Genomic DNA, 23,197 nt, shown 5'->3' on the forward strand with positions numbered 1-23,197 from the left:
TCTTTTCTTCGTTTCAGCCCCGGGGCAAGCGCATGCTCTGACAACACACACACACACACACACACACACACACACACACACACACACTTTTCCACTTTGTGATTTATTTCATTAGGCAAATGAGATGTGTGAGGGCCCGCGGCACACAACACTGAGTCTCCGCTACTGTCCACTCTCTCCCTCGCTCCCTCTCCCTCTCTCTCTTTCTCTCTCGTTCTTTCATTTTCCACATCCCCTCTTTCCATCTCTCTCTCCTCCTCTCCCACGCGCACGTGAACGTGTAAGCGAGAGTCACACAGCCTGTCCGGTCCCGTGGCGCGTCTCGCTCCCGCACGCAGCACGTCGCCTCCGTCCCGGGACTCTGAACACTGCCTCGACTGGAGGCCGAGGAACGGAGAGAACGGAGAGAACGGAGAAAATGGCCGTGGCTTTGGCCTTTCTTATTCCGTGTCGCAGCGAAAGTCTCGGCTGCTGTCTGCTGTTTGGAATGAGTGCGGTGTGAAAGGAAACGTTTGAACGGTCAGAGTGAGAATGAGAGATTTGCATGCGAAGGAAAAGAAAAACAAACAACGCCGCAAAACGAGTGAAGAAACTAAACGTTAGCAATCAAAGAAATGAATTAACATTGACTCTCTCTCTCTCTCTCTTTTTCTTCTCTCTTTTTCTGTTCCTTTCTTTTCCCTTCTGTCTTCCCACTTCTCTCCTTTGTTTTCTTTCTGCTCTCTTTCTTTGTCTCCCTTCTGTCTTCCTTGCTCTCTTTTCCTTCCTTTCTTTTTTCTCTCTCCCTTTCTCTCTCTCTCTCTCTCTCATTTACCCTCTGTCTTTTCATGTCTCCTCTGTTGTCTTCTCTTTGTCTCTTTCTCTCCCTTTTCCTCTTTCCACTCTCTTTCTCTTATGTCTTCCTCTCTCTCTTTTCATCTCTCTCTCTCTCTGCCTTCCCTCTTCTCTCTCTCTCTTCCTTACTCTCCTTCTCTTTTCCTTTCTGCTGTCTTTCTCTTTTCCCCACTGTCTTCCTCTCTCTTTTCCTTTCTTTTTTTCCTCCCTCCATCTCTCCCTTTACCCTCCCCTCTCTTTTTAACTCTCTCTCTCTCTAACCCTCTCTTTTCTCGTTCTCTTCTCTCTCTCTCTCTCTCTCTCACCCATTTTCTCTTTCCCCTCTCTATTCCTCTGTCTCTTTTCGGGCTACTTTCTTCTCTACGTCTCTCTCTTGTCGTCTGTCTTTTCTTTTCCTTTTCCTGTTTTTTTTTCTTCTCTTCCCCCTTGTTGTTTCTTTGTCTTTTATTCTCTCTTTTCCTTTGTCTCTCTCTCCCGCTCCCAGGTTCGCCCCTGTACGGAGGGAGTGAGGCCCTCTGAAGCTGCAGGCTGTTATCCCCCCAGGCCGTCTTGTCCCTCCATCATGGCTCTGGCTCTGTGGTTGCTGTGTACCTGTGCCGTCACCCTCAGTAACATCGCCCCCTCTGCTCAAGGTGAGTACTGCATCCTGCTCACACTGACACTGAAAAACCTCTCACCCTGCGCTCACGGACGGCCGCGCACCAACTGGCGCCATATGTGTACGATTCCCCTAAATTTGTCACGCAACGTGGGGGCAGGCGCTGTGTACAAACTCACGCCGTGTGTGTGTGTGTGTGTGTGTTTGTGTGTGTGTGTGTATGTGTGCTGTAGATGTTTGTGTGTATCAGCGGGAGCGGCTTTGCTAACGGGGGTGTAGTTAAGCCTGCAAAGGGCGGAGGATCGAAGCAGGTCACAGAGCCACAGTGGCCGAGAGCACAGACACTAACACACCATCTGCTGAGAGAGAGAGCGAGAGAGAGAGCGAGAGAGAGCGAGCGAGTGAGTGAGAACTTTGGTGCTGGGACTCAAACTCCAGGAAGCGACTCTTTATATTTTCTGTCAACTTCAATAAATTTTCAGCTCAGACGAGAAACTCTAGAGGAAAAAAAACATGTCATGTGGGACATCAGATATCCAACCAATCAGAGCAAAGAGTCATCTCTGCTCACCTGTCAGTCATCTTCCATGTGAGGTCAGAAAGCTCCACCTCTCACACCAGTGTTCAGGTGTTTTGGCTTGTGTGTGTGTGTGTGTGTGTGTGTGTGTGTGTGTGTATGTGTTCTTGGGGTGTGGCTTTGAAGGTAATCGTATCTGTTTGATGTTTTTGAGTTACAAAAACGACTTTCGCAAAATCACTGACTGCACCTTTAAAATGGTTTTGTTCCGTTTGTATTTTTACATATAAATACAGGTGATAAATTGTTGTCAGTTTTTGTTAATAATAAGGACCCTGCTGTGTGTGTGCGTGTGTGTGTGTGTGTGTGTGTGTGTGTGTGTGTGTGTGTGTGTGTGTGGAGCTGGCGCTGTCACACTGTTTGCTTGTCCAGGTGTGTTTGTGGCTCTTGCTCTTGCCGAGTTTAATTTGCCTGTGCTCCTGAATTGATGTGCTGTGTTCACTGTTCCAATGGACACACTTGGCCCCTGGCATCAGACTGTTTCATCAGAGTGCACTCTGTGTGTGTGTGTGTGTGTATGTGTGTATGTGTGTGTGTGTGTGTGTGTGTGTGTGTGTGTTTCCAGCAGTATTAATAATGCATTAATAATCAATTGTGTGTTATCAAGTGCTAACACATGCAGCCTGCAGAATTAGTGAAGCCTCAGATGAGCTACGGGATCATTGATCACACACACACACACACACACACACACACACACACACACAGACGCACACACACACACACACACACACACACACATACGAACAGACTGTTAATAAAATCAAATGAAATTTCTGATCCCTTTGTGGCTGTGTGTGTGTGTGTGTGTGTGTGTGTGTGTGTGTCAGGCCCATTTGTGTGTCAGTCTAAGTGAAGGAGGTGTGGCCTATGTGTCTTTCAGTCTTAATGAAGGAGGTGTGGCCTATGTGTCTAAGTCTTTATGAAGGAGGTGTGGCCTATGTATCTTTCAGTCTTAATGAAGGAGGTGTGGCCTATGTGTCTTTCAGTCCTAATGAAGGAGGTGTGGCCTATGTGTCTTTCAGTCTTTATGAAGGAGGCGTTGCCTATGTGTCTTTCTGTCTTAATGAAGGAGATGTGGCCTATGTGTCTTTCAGTCTTTATGAAGGAGGCGTTGCCTATGTGTCTTTCTGTCTTAATGAAGGAGATGTGGCCTATGTGTCTTTCAGTCTTAATGAACGAGACGTGGCCTATGTGTCTTTCAGTCTTTATGAAGGAGGCGTTGCCTATGTGTCTTTCAGTCTTAATGAAGGAGGTGTGGCCTATGTGTCTTTCAGTCTTTATGAAGGAGGCGTTGCCTATGTGTCTTTCAGTCTTAATGAACGAGACGTGGCCTATATGTATTTCAGTCTTAATGAAAGAGGTGTGGCCTATGTGTCTTTCAGTCTTAAAGAAGGAGGCATAGTCTATGTGTCTGTAGTGTCAGTGAAGGAGGTGTGGCCTATTTGCTTATTAGCCAGGAAAGAAGGCGTGGCATCTCTACCTCTGTCTTCTTCTCTAATTAAATCAGAACAGTCGCACAGAATGTAATGAATGTATGAATGTTTAGATCTCTAAATCAAAGCATAACGGCTCGCCGGCTGTTCTAAATTCATCTTTCACACATCAGATCATGGTTGACATAGCAAAAGACTCCACACACACACACACACACACACACACGCGCACGCACACACACACACTGTAACACCGCTTTGTGTGATCTCTGATTTCCGACACAGTTCACAGCAGGAGACGTCGTCGCAGGCCTCGATCCCATGATGACTGCAGTGGATGTGAGCTGCCTCGTGTTCTGCCTCCGACTCGTTCTTTCATTCCCGAGGCGTCTCTGAGCCACACGTCCGGGTCCGGATTGCTCCCGGGTCGTGCAGCGCAACGCTCTTATTGAAATCGGACACCACGGCGTCCTCCGGCCTGTCTCTGCTTTGGAAAAGAGAGCATAAATAAATGTGTGTAAATAATGGCACCCCTCCTTCTATCACAGTTTTAAATCATCTTCATCTAATATTCTCATTGTGCGAGTCTCCCCATTGTTTCCGCGCAGCCCGTAATTACCGTCGATGCTCATCAGAACCCGACGCAGTCCTCCTCGGAACGCTGAGAATGTAAACCAGACAAATCCACAGGCGAGCTCGACAGGAGTTTAATACACAGCCAGACAGGATGATACTCTCACGTTATCAGCTGATATATAGTAGCCTAAAATACTGTGTGTGTGTGTGTGTGTGTGTGTGTGTGTGTGTGTGCTGTCAGAGTGAGCCGTTTTTTAATAATATTTCCATATTTAAAGGTAATTTATCTTCAACACCCGTAAGACGTCACCAAACGTCAGGCTGAGGAAACGTTGCGTATGACGAGCGTCACGTGATGACGAGCGTCACGTGATGACGAGCGTCACGTGATTTAATGTGTTCTTGCGGAAATTATTTAAAGACAGATCCTTCAGATCTCCAGATCCTTCAGACCTCCTGCTTTTTACGGCTCGAAATCGCACGTCGTATTAATTTAGATTCAGCACAAGAATCACGGTGCCCTCCGAAAGTACCGGGACGGCGAGGCCGATTCTATCGTTCCCGCGGTATGTCGAAGACGTTCGGGTTCGAGCTCAAAACATACAAATATGAGCCGACAGATCCGGATTTTTCCGCCTTCGTTTCCTCGTATTTACATCTAGACGTGTTAAACGGCCTAAAACGCGGTACCTTCCGTTTTCTGAGCGATCGAAAATATTGGAACACGGGACTGACAGGTGTTTCTTGTTACCCAGGTGTTACCCTCTTAGATTGACCGTTTATAGAATGACTCGCTCTGAACGCTGGGTTCCGCCTGTGAAGACTGCGTTTGTCGTTTAAAAAGGGATAAACCTACACGAAGACCGGAGAGCTGTCTATGGGAGAAAAGCGAGCCATTTTGAAGCTAAGACAAGATGGAAAATCAATCAGAGCCATTGCATGAGCATCGGGTATAGCCGATATGGCAATTCGGAACGTCCTGATAAAGGACGAAACGTCTGGTGTAGTAACGAGCGGACGCCGGACGGGTCCGCCGAGGAAAACATGGCGAGAGCTGAGACGGAAAAACCCCAAAAGAGCAGTCAGTGACATCACCAACAGCCTCCACGGGGCAGGGCTGAAGGGGTCACAATCCACCACAAGATGCAAACCTCAAAGAAATCCACAGACGAGCCAGAAAAGTTCTGGAACCAAGATGGAACCTCCACCAGAGTGATGGAGAAATTCTCCTGATCTGAAACATGCAAGCTCATCAGTCCAGCATGGTGGAGGTAGTGTCATGGCTTGGGCTTGTCATGGCTTCATTGTGTTCAACTTGATTGATGATGTCATCTGTTTTTTTGTTCTCTGACACACACGGCTAAAACCGGCTCGCTTTCATGAAAAGAAGAAGCTCGAATCCTGACTTTCTTCTCCTCCTCTTCTCTTCGCGCCGCTTATCCTCTCGTTTTTTTTTTTGTTGTGTTTTTTTGCTCTGAGTGAATGCGCAGCTGCTCTCGGCTCTTCTCCTCTCTGAATGTTTGATGATGCCGCCGTTTGTTTGGCCTCTGTGGATGCGCCGTCGATGAGGCGCTTGAAGCTCGCAGGCCGCATTCACACATGCATTTTAATGCAGAAGTGAAAAGCGCGGCGCGCTGGAGAGGCGTAATCAGGCCGAGGATGCGGCATCAAGTGCTCCGTGAAGCTGTGTGTGTGTGTGTGTGTGTGTGTGTGTGTGTGTGTGTGTGTTTCACACAGCTCCAGTCAGTCAAACGCCACTCATTCTCCCTCCATCCGGCTCCTCCCCCTTTCTTCCTCTATTTACCGTCATCCGTCGTTCCACCGCATCCGCTTCTCGACACATCCGTCTCTCTTTTCCTCTTCCTACTCATCTCTCTTTACATTCCCTCCCTCTTTCATCCCCTTCATCATCCTTCTTCCTCTTTCTCTTAATCGTTCTAACCAATTCCACCCCCCCCCACCCCACTCTCTCTCTCTCTCTCTCTCTCTCTCTCTCTTTCCTACCTCTCGCGTTCCTTACTTTCCTTCCCTCTATACATTTTCTTTCCCAGTCTTTATCATTCTTTTCTCGCGCTTTCATTCCATCCACCATTCACACCCTGTTCAGACGCTCTCTCTTCCCTACCTCTCTCTTTTTCCTGTTTCTTCAACATTTTTCACACTCTGTTCTCTCTCTCTCTCGCTCGCTCTTTCCTTTCTTTCTCTCTCTCCCCATCTCTTTCTCTCTCTCTCTTTTCTTTCTTTCTCACTCTCTCTCTCCCCGCCTCTCTCTCTCTCTCTCTCTCTACTATCTTTCTCTCTTTCCCACTCTGTCTCTCTCTCTCTTTTCGTTTTCTTTCTCTCTTTCCCTCTCTCTCTGTCTCTCTCCCTTCCCTTTCTTTCTCTCTCTCTCCTCGTCTCTCTCTCTTCCCTTTCTTTCTCTCAATCTCCCCATCTCTCTCTCTCTCGCTCTTTCTCTCTTTCTCGCTCTTCATCATTCTACACTGTTATTCTTTTTTCTCCACATCTCTCTTTGGTCTCTCTTTTATTTCCCTACATTCCCTCCCTCTTTCATCCTTTTCTCACTCCCTTTCTTCACTTTTCTCTCCATCATTCTCACCATCTCGCTCTCCCTCTCTCTCTCTCTCTCTCTCTCTCTCTCTCTCTCCTACCTCTCGCTTTCCTTACGTTCCTTCCCTCTATACAATTTCTCCCTCTTTCACAGTCTTTATCCTTCCTTCTTCTCTCTTTCTTTCCGTCCACCGTTCACACCCTGTTCACACTCGTTTCTCTCTCTTCCCTACCTCTTTCTTTCTCTCCTCTCTCCTTGCATTTTCTCCTCTTTCCCCATCCTCACCACTATTTTCTTCCTCTTCCCCAAACATCTCTCCCTCTCTCTCTCTCTCTCTCTCATTCATCTCTTCTTTCTTGTTCTCTTCCTCTTCCACTTCTCCCATTCTTTCTTTTCATTCGTCTCACTCATTCTCTCGCTTTCTCCACACCTCGCCATATTCCCCCTTTCTCCATGTTTCGCTCTCTTTCACTTCACCCTCATTCACTCTATCTCTCCCTCCTTCATCACTCTCTTCCCCATTCGCTCCTTTTTCTCTGCTTCTAACTTCTCGTTCTCTCTCTCACTCGCTCTCAGCCCACTTGTTTTCCTTCATCCTCTTTCATTCCCTCCTTCCCTCTACCTATCTCTTTTCCTCGCTCCATCTTCCTCTCTCTCTCTCTCTCTCTTTTCCTTTATTCTCTTCTCATCTCTCATTTCCCCGTCTTTTCCCTCACTCTGTCTCTTCGCCCTTTTTTTGTAACCTCCATCCCTCCATTCTCTTTCCCCCTCTCACTCTATTTTCCTTTCCCACACGCCTCTTCCTCACTCATTTTTTTACTGCCTCCCCCGTCGGCTTTAACCCCCCCCCCTTCTATCGCTTCTTTGCACGTTTTTCTCTTCCTTTTTGCACACATTCTCTCTCTCTCTCTCTCTCTCTCTCTCTCTGTCCATAACCTGCTGTCTCTGCTTCACTTTCATCCTTCCTGTTCACTCATGTTCTTCTTTCTCTAGATATAAATAAAGTACAGCTGATGTTGTATGTTGTAGGTGTGTGTGTGTGTGTGTGTGTGTGTGAGCGCGCGTGTGCAGGACGTCGTGTCCCTCAGGCTGTGACATTCCGCAGTGTGTTGTGCAGTGAAGGCTGTAGTGTGTCCCTCTCTTCGCATGACCTTTCATTCTTTTCTCTTTTTTTTTTTAATCTTTTCTTAACCAGCAGGACTTTTTTTTTTTTTTTTGCTTATCAAAGAAAATCTTTCAGGGTTTGTTTTTTTTGTTCAGTTCACAGAGGAAGTGAACCTCTGCGACCTGCCCGTCCTCAAGACGGCCGCCAAGTGGACTCGTTCCTGGATGTTCCCGCGCTCCTCACTCTCTCACACTCTTCTTTATATCTTTTTTACTCTCTCTCGCTCTCTCTCTCTCTCTCTCTCTCTCTCTCTCTCTCTCGCGCTCTTTCTCGGAGTGTGTGGTTGTTCAAAGTGTGTGTCTGAGAGCTGGGGATCACAGGCAGGTCTGTGAGAGGGAAAGGTTAATGGATGGCCTTTGAATATATACTGGGACAGAAGGGGGGGGGCAGCGGCGGCGGGGGTTTCTTTGAAGATGCCACAGACGCCTATTCTGCACTGTCTGAGTGTGTGTGTGTGTGTGTGTGTGTGATTTATTTACGTCTGAGATATAGGGCTGTGATGATACTCTGTTATATTAAAGTGCTCGTGAGCTATAGAGCATGTGTGTGTGTGTGTGTGTGTGTGTGTGTGTGTGTGTGTAACAGGCGTTATGGCTCTCCTTTGGTACACAGGGAACTGATAATAAGGCAGAGGGTGTTATGGACGGTGTGATGGTGCCGAAAAACGTGATGATCTGGCGAAGGGTGCCAATTTGTAAAAAAAAAAAAAGGGGGCGGAGTCGTGATGTTTTTTGATACCCAATCAGATCAGCTCGCCTCTTTCTCTTCAACACAGCGACGCTTCGATTTCAGTGATAAATGAGCAGACGCTTGACGGAATAAACACGGTTTCTGTCCTACAGAACACACCACACCTTCTATTTATTTACCCTTTTTGTTTTTTTTGTTTTTTACATTTTAACGAGCTGTTAATTCTTCGGAGTGGGTCGATCGGGACCGACCTGTCGGTTTAAAAGGCAGCGATCGGAATAAATCGAGGCAGCAATCATAAATCGATTATTATCCAAAAATGACAGACGACTGGGGTGTAAATAGTTTTTTTTTTTTTTTAACTCAGCCATTGTATCGTATCGTATCGTATCGTAGCAAAACAAACCTTAAGAATCAAAACTGTATCATGTGGAGGCTTCAGGTTTTGTCCTATTAATTAACTCCCGATGATCCGATCCTATTCATTATCCCCTTTATTCTCCTCTGACTGACATCCAGTACCCACAGCTGAGTTTGTTCTTATTAGCTATGGGAAAAAAGCTCATATTTAGCTTTATAAAGCTAACATTCAGTCGTGTTTACACCGGAGTCGGGTAACGTCGGCGTTTTAAGGCTCCGGGTACAGTTAGAATAAATAATGGCCTCAGCAGGTGGTAATGCAATCACGGACCAGACTGTCTTTATTAATCTCGCCGCTCCGAGGGATTTCGAAACCCCACGCGCGCTGCCGCAGTCCTGCTCCACTCGCGAGACCAGAGACGCCTTCTCGCTCGGCCCGCGAAGGGTACGATACCCGAGCAGACGCTCATAGGATATGAATAGCTCACAGTAACGTGTGTGTTCGTTCATGTGTGGAAAATAAATTCAAAAAAAGAAAACAAAAACATCCATGTGCAATAAGAAAATGATAGAAGGAATAGTGAAAGGAAGGCGAGGGGGAGGGGGGCGGGGGGGGGGGGCAGTGCATGTGTTTGTTAAAGTCCCCGTGAAATCAAAATGGATGTTTAGTGGCGTTTAGTATGAATATCTCAGACTTAAGGTTGCCTTTAAGCTAGTGCGATCCAAAACAAGGACCAAATCCGCATTTAGAAGATATACGTACTCTCTCTCTCTCTCTCTCTCTCTCTCTCTCTCTCTCTCTCTCCCTCTCTCTCCCTCTCTCTCTAGCACCGATACGGATCGACGATTTTGATGACATCATCCTGCACTTCAGCTTCCCATCAGATTTTCTGTCCAATCAAACGCTCACTAGAACCTGAAACGACGTTATAAACATCGTCTTGCTGAAGTTGTTGTTGTTTTCGTGTGAGAGAGAAATCGTATCAGCACACATAGGTCGTGTCGTGAATGTGTCTGGCGGTTCGAATGCACGTTTTATTCAGGTTTCTAACTGGTGTTGTTACGCCAGCGACTACTCACGCGTGAGGTAAGCTAAACGCTGTTGGCGAATTTAGAAAGGTGGAGCAGCCGGTCGATACGTCCCGCCCTGACTTCCTGTTTCAGTGGAAATCGCATCAACGCAAAGAACAACGCCGTGCGTTTCAAGGACGCTTCACGGGAACTTTAATGCGTTTTCACGCACGTGTCCGTTCGTGTATTCAAAAAGGCGAGAAAAGACGTGTATTATGTGCAAAAGAAAAGAACAACAATCATAGAACCGCACATGTTCGTTCACGTGTTGAATGTGAAAACGAGAACTAAAACGCACGTGTTCGTTCACGTGTTAAATGTGAAAGCGAGAACTAAAACGCACGTGTTCGTTCACGTGTTAAATGTGAAAATGAGAACTAAAACGCACGTGTTCGTTCACGTGTTGAATGTGAAAGCAAGAACTAAAACACGTTCGTTCACGTGTTAAATGTGAAAACGAGAACTAAAACGCACGTGTTAAATGTGAAAACGAGAACTAAAACACACGTGTTCGTTCACGTGTTGAATGTGAAAGCGAGAACTAAAACGCACGTGTTCGTTCACGTGTTAAATGTGAAAACGAGAACTAAAACGCACGTGTTCGTTCACGTGTTAAATGTGAAAGCGAGAACTAAAACGCACGTGTTCGTTCACGTGTTAAATGTGAAAACGAGAACTAAAACGCACGTGTTCGTTCACGTGTTAAATGTGAAAACGAGAACTTAAACGCACGTGTTCGTTCACGTGTTAAATGTGAAAACGAGAACTTAAACGCACGTGTTCGTTCACGTGTTAAATGTGAAAACGAGAACTTAAACGCACGTGTTCGTTCACGTGTTGAATGTGAAAACGAGAACTTAAACGCACGTGTTCGTTCACGTGTTAAATGTGAAAACGAGAACTTAAACGCACGTGTTCGTTCACGTGTTAAATGTGAAAACGAGAACTAAAACGCACGTGTTCGTTCACGTGTTGAATGTGAAAACGAGAACTAAAATGCACGTGTTCGTTCACGTGTTGAATGTGAAAGCGAGAACTAAAACGCACGTGTTCGTTCACGTGTTAAATGTGAAAGCAAGAACTAAAACGCACGTGTTCGTTCACGTGTTGAATGTAAAAACGAGAACTAAAACGCACGTGTTCATTCACGTGTTGAATGTGAAAACGAGAACTAAAACGCACGTGTTAAATGTGAAAACGAGAACTAAAACGCACGTGTTCGTTCACGTGTTGAATGTGAAAACGAGAACTTAAACGCACGTGTTCATTCACGTGTTGAATGTGAAAACGAGAACTAAAACGCACGTGTTCGTTTAGTACATTTAGTACCGCCCTTCGGAAGCTACATAAAACATTGACACGTTTCCCAGAAGACAAAATAATAAAAGTTCACACCGATCATCCTGTTCGAAAGTTTACACCCCCCTGCCTGCCTCTTATTCTATCGTGCTGCCTTCTTGAGCGTGAGTGACACAATTAAAAAACGGAAAAAAAATGGAAGGAATGTTCCTTGCACGGATTTGCCGGTGTTGTGGGACCTTTCTGCGTTCCTTGAAACAGATCTCTTTTGAAAAACCAATAAGAAACGAAGCGCTGACAAAACACCGAACACAGAGAAACTTCTGGCTAATCTGTTCGCTAACCTCACGCTTGTAAATCCACATTCAGTAAACACATTCCCGCGTGTTTTCATGCTCATTTTGTTCATGGTCACTGGTGTGTTTTTGAGGAATTAACGCCGGGAGCTGAGCGCAGATGTTTGTCCAACTCCTAAGCCCGTGCCCCGTCTCAGGATGGCGCAAAAGACTAAAATAGCACGTCGACTTTTTTATTTATTTATTTATTTTTACTTATTCAACCGTGGCTCGTTTGAACACGTTTCCCGGAAAACATTTAAAAAAAAAAAAAAAAAATTAGCACACAACATCCATCTTTATACAGGAGTTAGAGCGATATTCGCAATATTTAATGTGTGAAATAAACGGACAAAACAAAAGCGGAGATGGTGAGGTTCTCTTTTCGGGAACGCTCGCCTTAAGGTTTCTAAGTTTTCTAAGAGTTTGCATCACACACAATAAAGCGATTTTCAGAAAGCGGAAAACCGTGTCGGTCTCTGAGGCAGAGAGTCGCAAACGAGCCACCATCGTTCTTTTATCACGCGGTTTATTAGATCCCGATGTTTATTATTAGCTCAGAGGATTTCTTTGTATTTAAGCTGCGAGGACACGGCGAGGCTGAATCCCACTCGGCTTTTTTCCTTCCGCACCGTCCGAAGTGTGGAATCAGATTCCAGGTCAGAGTTATTACTCACTCGCGAAGGTGCTTCTGTCGATCGTACAAACGGACAAAAGGTTCATCTCGGAACGAGGTACACTCGACGACAGGTGCGTCTGCGAATAGATGAATAGCGATCCATACTGTAGGCGTGTAGAGAAGCCGTTTATTCATTACACATGGAGTTATCACACAAACAACAACAACAACGTGACACGTCCAGCTGTCGTGTTGTGGGTTATGCCTGGATTATAGAAGTATGCACATCTGTATGTTAAGTTCTTTTTTACATCTGTAAAATATCTGGAGTATAATCAGTCCAGACCGGATTTCATGGAGGTTTTGTTTGTGATTGTTCCGGTCAAAAACGCTGTGATTTTGCCGTGGCTTTCTGAAATTTTTTTCACATTTTGCGATGCAACTTGCAGATTTTTTTTTTGGCGCTTCCTTTTTTGTTTTTGTTTTGAAATGAACGCGAAATCGAGGAAACGCCACGATATTCGCGACCGTTCGAAATGACCGCAGATTTTCCGCGGATCTGGGCCGAGACGTCGGCACGACGCGCGATCGGCCAAAGCGTTCTCCGCGATTCACGTGCGCCGAACGTGAGTACAGCTAAAAGGTCTCGTTTACCAACGAACATCATTGCGAAAGGCCGCGCGAAACGATTCCGTGCGATCCAAGTACTTTTCCGCAACAAAAAAAAGTCGCATGGCAGATTCTGAAAAAGGCCGCAGAAAAATCGAACGTTTTTAGCTGCGGCAATCACAGAAAAACGATGCGAGGTTTGTCGGGAGATGTGACGACGTCACGTGACGGAATCTGCGGAAAATCTGCGGTCATTTTGAAAATTTGCAAGCTCCTCCGAATATTGCGGAATTTCCGTGTTTGTACTGTTCATTTCTCTGATCGCGATTCATAGATGCGGAGATATATAGATTCATAGATACATAGATACATAAATACATATATGCATAGATATATAGATACATATATACATAGATTCATAGATATATAGATTCATAGATATATAGATACATAAATACATATATGCATAGGTGCATAGATATATAGATTCATAGATTCATAGATATATAGATACATAGATACATAAATACATATATGCATAGATATATAAATACTTATATACATAGATTCATAGATATATAGATTCATAGATATATAGATACATATATACATATATGCATAGATATATAGATTCATAGATGCATATATACATAGATTCATAGATATATAGATTCATAGATACATAGATATATAGATACATATATACATAAATACATATATGCATAGATATATAAATACTTATATACATAGATTCATAGATATATAGATTCATAGATATATAGATACATAGATATATAGATACATATATGCATAGATATATAGATTCATAGATGCATAGATACATAGATTCATAGATATATAGATTCATAGATTCATAGATATATAGATTCATAGATATATAGATTCATAGATTCATAGTTATATAGATACATATATACATATATGCATAGATATATAGATTCATAGATGCATAGACACATAGATTCATAGATATATAGATTCATAGATACATAGATATATAGATATATAGATACATATATGCATAGATATATAGATTCATAGATATATAGATTCATAGATATATAGATTCATAGATGCATAGATACATAGATTCATAGATATATAGATACATATATACATATATGCATAGATATATAGATTCATAGATGCATAGATACATAGATTCATAGATATATAGATTCATAGATACATAGATATATAGATACATATATACATAAATACATATATGCATAGATATATAAATACTTATATACATAGATTCATAGATATATAGATTCATAGATATATAGATACATAGATATATAGATTCATAGATGCATAGATACATAGATTCATAGATATATAGATTCATAGATTCATAGTTATATAGATACATATATACATATATGCATAGATATATAGATTCATAGATGCATATATACATAGATTCATAGATGCATAGATACATAGATTCATAGATACATAGATATATAGATTCATAGTTATATAGATACATATATACATATATGCATAGATACATAGATTCATAGATATATAGATTCATAGATACATATATGCATAGATATATAGATTCATAGATATATAGATTCATAGATATATAGATTCATAGATGCATAGATACATAGATTCATAGATATATAGATACATATATACATATATGCATAGATATATAGATTCATAGATATATAGATTCATAGATACATAGATATATAGATACATATATACATAAATACATATATGCATAGATATATAAATACTTATATACATAGATTCATAGATATATAGATTCATAGATATATAGATACATATATGCATAGATATATAGATTCATAGATATATAGATTCATAGATATATAGATTCATAGATTCATAGTTATATAGATACATATATACATATATGCATAGATATATAGATTCATAGATGCATATATACATAGATTCATAGATGCATAGATATATAGATTCATAGATATATAGATACATATATACATATATGCATAGATATATAGATTCATAGATGCATAGATACATAGATTCATAGATATATAGATACATATGTACATATATGCATAGATGTATAGATTCATAGATGCATAGATACATATATGCATAGACAGGCTGCTGGATTTAGCTGCGAAAATAAGAAGCGAGCGCGACAGTCAAGGTCTCCAGAAGAACCACGTCTGGTTCTGCAAGACGCTCAGTAACACTTACAGCTCATTTAGCGAGTGCGTAGAGCATTCTGCATCGCGTGACACATTTTCAGGCAGCAGCCCGATTCATAAACGTCCCACAAATTTCGCGTTGTTTTTGTACAGCGTGTTTTTAAAAAAAATTGACATCTATAATCCCACCCACTCCCATACATTGACGTTTCTAACATTTCCGTTTTGACAGAAAACTCTTGGAGCTCTCGGTTTTTTGTTTTGGTTTTGTTTGGTTTTTTTTTGTTGTTTTTTTGGGACGTCTTTATCGGACTGATTTGACAGAATGTGGGTTTTCGGGAGAAAAAAACTTCCCCTATTCACGTCCCCTAATCAGCTTGTTAAAATGAGTGACGCCCAGCTCTCACTTCCCGCACTCTTCACTCTGCAGCACGCGCTAGTTTACAGGGAATTCGGGTTTAAGCAGCCGACAAGTCACGGTGAATGACATGACCATTATTGCTCTAAAAAAAAAAAAAAGAAAAAAAAAAAAAAGAAAAGTTTGGAGTGCAGAAGTGGCAGTCGCGAGAGAGTGGGAGCTTAATTATTCTCAGCTGGGAGCAGGCGCGCAGGTAAAAAAGCAGGGAGGCAGGATGGAGGAGGTTGTCCCCTGCCTGTTCTCATTCACAATGGGTAGAGGCGTTGCTATTTTAAAACACGCTCTTCTAAAAAATCTCCTCATACTGTCATGTTGAAAATCCCAACACGCCTGTACCAGCCCCGGCCAATAAAGCGGCGGGAACGAGTAATGGGGTCAGGCGCGTGCCGATATCACGTCTTTGCATCAGCATATTTGACCGATCTATAACCTTGCCTGGTTCACGCTTGGTTACCGTTGCTATGTAAGCTTCGAGGGTGAATACGCATCGTGTCCACCAACAGCCGTGCTGCTAAGCACGTGTAGATCTGGAGGCGAGAACTACTGTACACACAGGTGATTTTTAAATAATCTGTATGGCGCACCCATGGCGGAAAATCACCTTCACGCTAGTAAGTCCTTGTAGTTTGTCTCTTGTGGGCGTGGCCTGTGCAGATCTTTAGTTTGTTAGTTAGAATAACGGTGGTTTAGTAGAAAAATGTATAGCATGCATCTCACTATAGGATGTATGTACACCGCTTTAGTTACCGATTGAACGTCGTACTACGCGTTCGTTTCGTGAACGGATTTGGTCGATTAGCAAGGCGAGCTAACCGTAATACAGTAGCTACGCACGCTCGCCAGAGGCCACCGGTGATCTCCAGCTACTTTCTTCGTGAAGTCATTCTACACGTTAAAGGTCAGGATAAGGACGTTGTATTTTTCCCGTTCGCGTGCGTCAAACAGTCGGTCCTTCCAGGATTTCGCGATCGCAGAATTGAACGCAAACCCAAGCGATATCCGGAGGAGCTTGCGATTTTTTTAAATGACCGCAGGTTCGGACCGAGACACGCCGCGTTCGGCTGAAGCGCTGTTCGATTCACGTGCGTCGAATGTGAGTACGGCTAAAAGGACCCGTTTACCAATATGGCCGCAGCAATCTAAAAAAAAAAAACAAACCAAAAAATAAACCTGTGCGAAATCCTGTACGGACAGTACATAGTAAATAGGAACGGATTGTAGGTAGGAACTAAAGTTGTGAGCGTTTGACTGATGAAACGTCCGAGGAAGCTTTCAGGCTACTTCTAACGTCGCTGAAGTCGCGGCGTCGAAAAACGAAAGGTCGCCTGTCTCTAGCTAGTGCAAACGTAAAGTCTCTGAATGTGCGTAGCTGTTCCACAGTGATTTCCGACATATTCGGCTGTTTAACACAGCAGATAAATTATCCCCTGAGCAACATGGTGTGAAACCAGACGGACAGCCCTCCTGACTCCGCCCACTCATTAACACCCAGTAAACACTTCCGTAAACAGCTGTCCTCGTGAAGTCTTCCTGATCCTCAGGACTTTATTTTCCTGACCCGATGTTTTTGTTTGTTGTTTTGTGTGTGTGTGTGTGTGTGTGTGTGTGTGTGTGTGTGTGCCAGTTAGGAATATGGATTTCCTATGTAATCGCTCTGCCTGCTTGTTTCCGATCTCTGCTACATCACCCGTATCGATAATGCGATAATCACGAAACCGAATAATAGTCAGGATTGTTTCGGTCGATGCCGAAATCGCACGCATCGATCACCGTTATTACGGCAAGTTGGAAACAAATCAGGGGTTTTATTGCAGTTAATTGATCTGATTTTGCGTCGGCAGGCTCACTGTGTCCGAGTGCTGCGATTGGAAATGCTTTGACTTTTGACTTTAAAAAAAAAAAAAATATATGATTCAGTGCACCTTAAACACCTTAAAAGTCCAATTTTCAGACTTTACGCAAAACCGAATTTGATTTGTTCGTAGTTTGATTCGCAGAGTAGTTACCAAAACTTGGACTCTCCAATGTAAGGCTATTTAAGGCGTCACGTGACCCATTTAACTCAAAACAAACAAGATGGCGGACGACGTCGTGCTGCAGAAGTTGTAGCTGCCGTCCAGTCTGATGGCGCCGTTGAAGGTCGACGTCGCTTCGTACGCCCTTCAGATCGCGTCGCAGGGACGGAACGCTGACTCGCAAATCGCTATTCGGCGGTGGAGCACGAGGACGAGATGCCAGCCGAAGCGTCTTACGTTTTTACGCACGCGCAGTGTAGGGACGTGAACGCTTTAAAACGAAAATACGGTTTTCAGATCGATGTGGATCGATTCGGACGTAGCGTAAGGATAATAATAAACAAGAAACAAAAAAGGAAGGCGTCTCCAGGAATTTCCTTGTTGTTGTTGTTGTTGTTGTTGTTGTTCGAATTTCTGGCATGAAGAACCAAATGAGAAGAAAAACACCCGACTTGACTGATTAAGATGTGCAGATATCGACTTGAAAGCGCATCCAGTGTGGCTTAAATCTGACTGGAAAAGAATAGATTGGACTTCTCATATCATATATACAAAAAATCCGTCTGATCCGTCTGAACGTTAGATGATTAGATTCGAGTTTTTATGCCCGCAGTCCACATTCCCAAATCTGCACTGAAAATCTTACACATTGTACACTTTGTTTAACTCTCAGCCATAATGTGTGTGTGTGTGTGTGTGTGTGTGTGTGTGTGTGTGTGTTCTGACACCAGCACCTCCACGCCGTTAACATGGGTGTCAGTCAAGCTGCTAACACCAAACGCTCTTGTAAATTATAAACAAGCCTTAAGCACATAAACACACACTTATGCACAGAGGATGAGAGGATGAAGGAGAGACAGAGAGCGAGAGAAAGAGCGAGAGAGACTCGGATCAGTGCACAAAGAGGTTAATTAAGTGTCTAATGCAGTGGCAGGGCAGCCGCTTGACACTCATCCTCTTTAACAGGTTTATGGGCGCGGCTGCGCTCTCTCCCGCTCTCCCGACAGCCTTCATGGGGCTCTCGTTAAAAAATTCTTCTTCTTTAACGAATAAAAAAATGGCACCTGTTGGAAAATTGCTGTTTTATGAGAGGAATTAAAAAATAATTATACACATTATATATATATATATATTTTAAAACACCTCGTGACGCGCTGTTATAGGAAAAGAATCCATTCCAGGATGTTAACGAGCGAGGGGTCGATTGTTTTCCTGGAACAGCACGACACAGAGTGTTTCATTCGTTGCTTAGCAGCACGCTCAGCCCTCTGGTCCTCGTCGTGGTCCGCGTATTCGGTTACCACTATCGAATTATCGGCAATATCGTAATCATAACCACGACCGCAATTTACTACGTCTTTCGCTTTCAACGTTACTGAACCGCCTGCGGGATTTTTCTTTCAGGGAGGCGGAGCGTTACGGAGCCCGTGTTTTTTAACAGTCTTATAAAGAAGGATATTTATTTTTTCTGCTGAATCACTCTCTGCTGATTTCCTCTCTCGGTGTGTATCCGACGCCGACGCCGTGGTCCTTAATGTGATCGTTTTTGATGGGTGAAACGAGTGATGCACGGCATGAGCTCATCATAAATGTTTCATACGGAGTGTATATATATATATATATATATATGTGTATATGTATATGACGACGGGCCGCTGAATTATTAGACAAATAACGCGCAGCCGAGGTGGTAATGAATGCGGCTACGAGGCGAAGCGGAGGCTTGAGCTACTGATATGCAGTTATTAGAGAGAGAGAGCGAGAGAGAGAGAGAGAGAGAATGTGTGATAAGCCGGTGAACAAGTATCAATATTTATTTACTTATTTGTTGTATTTTCTGCAGTAGTAAAAAAGCGATACACCCCATGAACAAGTATTTATTTTTTATATTATCAGCATAAAATAAAATAAAAAACAGTGAACTCTCTCTCTCTCTCTCTCTCTCTCTCTCTCTCCAATAACTGCATATCAATGGCTCGAGCCTCCGCTGTGACGTTAAATGACGGTTTGGAATTAGTGACGGAGGTTTGAGATGACCTGCGTAATAAATTAGTCCCCCACACACACTCTCGAGAGTGTTTTAAGGACAAAAGCCTGACGAATGTCTTGAAATAAAACATCTGAGTGATGTCTCGAGGTGTGTGAACTGTGGTGTAAGCGGAATAATTGACTCCGGTACGTTGAATTATTAGAAAATAACACACACCCGAGGTGTAACTCCTGTATTACCACCTTGGGGTGTGCATTATGTTCTAATAACTCAACGGACCAGAGTCAGTTATTATATATATATATATATATATATATATATATATATATATATATCCTCAGATAGACTTGTCATGCCTTTGATAAAAGAAAAACATATTGAAGTCATTATCGTGGCTGGATCCGGAAGCTGTCACAAGGTTGCGATGGACTTTAACAGGAAACACGGCGAGCACATCACACATGACACACTGCTGCCAAACTTGTTAACACATTCATAAAGACTGGAAAAGTATGAAGACTTTTGGGACACTCTGTATATGTATATATATATATATATATATATATATATATATATATATATATATATCTCTACAGTACTGCAGGCACATGCAAAGAAATGTTGTAGCACACAGATGCCTTCAAAAAATAATGAAACGAAATGTTTCTACATTTAAAAAAAATACTATAAAGAGCAGTAATAAATGAAAGAAAGTCAACATTTGATGTAAATAAAATGAGTAGTCTGCAGAACATAAGCAGTAGAACGTGTGCAGGTTTATAAGGAAGAGAGCTGTAAGTGTTACTGAGTGTTTCAGCATTTCAGAACCAGACGCGGTTCTTCTGGAGACCTTGACTGTCGCACTCGCGTCTTATTTTCGCAGCGAAACCCAGAAGCCTTCATTGTGGTGGGTTTTTTTTTTTTTGGTCTCTTACATAATATGCTGCTTTCTTTAATGACATAAAAACATTTCTGTGTAACATTTCATTTTAATGTATACATACATACATATATATATATATATATATATATATATATATATATATATATATATATATATATATATATATATATATGCGTGTGTGTGTGTCTGTGTATGTATATATATATATATATATATATATATAATCTGTATACACACACACACAGTACTGTGCAAACATTTTAGGCACTCTTTTTTTTTAGTCCAAACTTTGCTCTCGATTTTTTTTTTTTATTTCTCGACTTCTACATTATCGAGTCAGTACAAAAGCATTTTCCATTCCCGAACGTTAGTTTCCCAGCACAAAATTAAACGTTGCAGAAAAACGTTTGTACGCCAGTAAAGAAAGCAGAATATTAAGTGGTAAGAGAGACTTTTCAGACATAAAACACCATGAAGGCTGCTGGGTTTCGCTGCGAAAATAAGACGCGAGTGCGACAGTCAAAGTCTCCAGAAGAACCTCAAGACGCTCAGTAACACTTACAGCTCATTCCCTTATAAACCTGCATTAACTGTACAGGAGACAACTAATCATTTTATATATATATATATATATATATATATATATATATATATATATATTGTAGGGAATTTCTGACTAGGGTAAGAGTTTCCTTCCGGAAACGTAAAAGTGTAAATATAGCACATTACTAGTACGTAGATTTGGACGATAATATAATATAATATCGATATCACGATTTGTACGCTTGTCCTCGTCTATGTGTCTTGGTGTCTCGTCTACGGAGTGTATGAGCCAGTTTATAATAACTCACTGTAATTAACATCTTAATGGAGGTTTACGTTTATTTCCTAGCATTTTATTACATTTTCCTCCCGTTTTCTTAGTAAATAATGCAAGTTGAAAATGTTTAAACTCATCCTGGATGTCTTTAGGCATCGCGTTCTCCTGGCACGTCGGTCACGTGACTTTTTCTTTTTTTAAAGTATCTAGAGGTGAAAGGTGGTTAAAATGGCTCACGTTGCCTCGAAGAGAAGAGGCAGTACTTGGACAAAGTCGATAGGGTACACTGCGATCCTGATTTACGTTCCCCAAAAACTGCCAGTTCCAGATAAAATGTCCGAAAGTTCTCAAATCTCCTACACAACCCCTGGAGAAACTCGCTGCACGAATCGATCGAGTTACTCGTTTATTTATTTAAGAGCGCAGAAGCCGAGTGTTTCTGGAATCCTGGAGAAGAAAAAAAACTTACTGAGAAGTAAAGTCGATATCAGCTAGCTATTAACTTCGGCTAATGTTAGCAAGCACTACTTGCTTTTGATTAGTTGATCTCCCCAGTTAGCTAGCTAGCTAACAGTTGGGTAAACCTGCCTGTTTGTGGAGAGTTAAGTTCCCCTCTGGAGCCCCCGCACAGCTAATATGGCTAGCCTTCGTCTTATTAGCTAACCCAGGACAGCGTTAGCTACAGTAGCATCTTGACCTGTAATAATGCGCTCATTACACAGTCGGGGTCGTCTTATTAGCACACTCCCTTATTCGTTCCTCAAAATGGTATACGGTGTGACATCACGGGAAATGCTGAGACGGGGAGTTGATGTCATCGAAGTAACTTTCGCTAATCTTAGCGGTGTTATGTTAGTAACGTCAGGAACGTCAGCTGCTGAACGTCCCAGTCGTCCTGTGATCTATCTAGCTGGCTAACACAGCTACGATTCAGCATCACAGAGTATTAGCGCAGACTAGATTATCAGTATGAATGAAAACGGATCTTTTTTCAAATCTGGAAATAAACGCTGATGCGGTCAGTCCCTGAAGCACTCCTCAGTGCCTTTGGCAGATGTTATACAGTGTGACGTCACATAAAAAAACGCAAGGATTTGTATTTTTTTTTCTTTTTTCCATATCGACCATCCATGACCTTCCTCTTGCTAATATGATTCTGCGGCTCACTCGGGTCCCGATCCTAATCCTTCCACTTCCTGTCTCCTGCTGACCGGGTCTGGTACATGGCAGATTGAGGACGTGGAGGCACTTTAGTGTGTGCTGTGATGATTTTTGTCCCAGTGTGTGTGTGTGTAGGCCGTTATCAGAGTGTGTGTAATTGGGTTCTGTGCGGGAGATGGCACTAGGGCCTGCGCTGTCCGTGAAGATCTCGGGCCTCTCCATACCCTTCAGCCTGCGCTCCTGACGGCGAAAAGTGCCTTTGTTTTCTTATCTCACACACACACACGCACACACGCACACACACACACACTCCTCTCGAAGCACGGCAGGAGTTAATCAACATGGATGAGGGGTTTCTCTATCTGACACACACTCCGTCTCCGTCTCACTCACAGTTTCTTCATTTCTTTCCCCCTCCGTCGTTCTTCTATCATCTCTCACGTCTTTCCATTTTTTGTTGTTGTTGTTGTTGTTGTTGTTGTTTTTTGCAATAAATCTGATGTGTTTTGTTAATTTCATGGATGGTAGGCACTCTTTTACGGTACAAAAATGCCTCAAAGATCCGTGCAAACGGTGCCGAGTCGCACGGCGGCCATTTTGATTGTGATGTCCGCCCAAGGTGATGAGAGGGCAGTTTAATAGTCGCGTTAAGAACAACGTTAAGAGGACAGAGTTGCTGAATGACACAATGCTGAAGATCCAGAACACTTACCAGACCGTAGCTTGTTAGCTAGCTTATGTTACGTCGCTAGCTAGCAATAACATAATAAACAGCCTACGTCAATAAGGATAACATTACTAAAAATGTCCGATCATAACATTTCATTACGGTATCAAAATAAAATCAAGTTTTACGAGAATAAGACAAAACAAAATGCACTTTGTCGCGTTACCGAGAAACCGTACGGTGTAAACGCCTCTGTCCTGCAGACGTCGGAAAACGCACCGCTTTACCTCCGACTCTTACAGCGCTCCGATGTTTG

The 23,197-nt window shown here is 42.7% G+C and overlaps 1 protein-coding gene across 1 annotated transcript in view; it reads left to right on the forward strand.

The window, feature by feature from the left end:
- Positions 1–727: 727 nt before the first annotated feature.
- adgrl1a (adhesion G protein-coupled receptor L1a) overlaps positions 728–23,197 on the forward strand; it is a 133,465-nt gene continuing 110,995 nt past the window's right edge. The window contains exon 1 of the mRNA XM_053613494.1: positions 728–1,466. Coding sequence (XP_053469469.1) covers positions 1,397–1,466 — 70 coding nt within the window. The 5' untranslated portion in view covers positions 728–1,396. The remainder of the gene's footprint in view (positions 1,467–23,197) is intronic.

The sequence above is a fragment of the Ictalurus furcatus genome, chromosome 24 (assembly GCF_023375685.1).
Source record: "Ictalurus furcatus strain D&B chromosome 24, Billie_1.0, whole genome shotgun sequence".
Taxonomy (NCBI): Eukaryota; Metazoa; Chordata; class Actinopteri; order Siluriformes; family Ictaluridae; genus Ictalurus; species Ictalurus furcatus.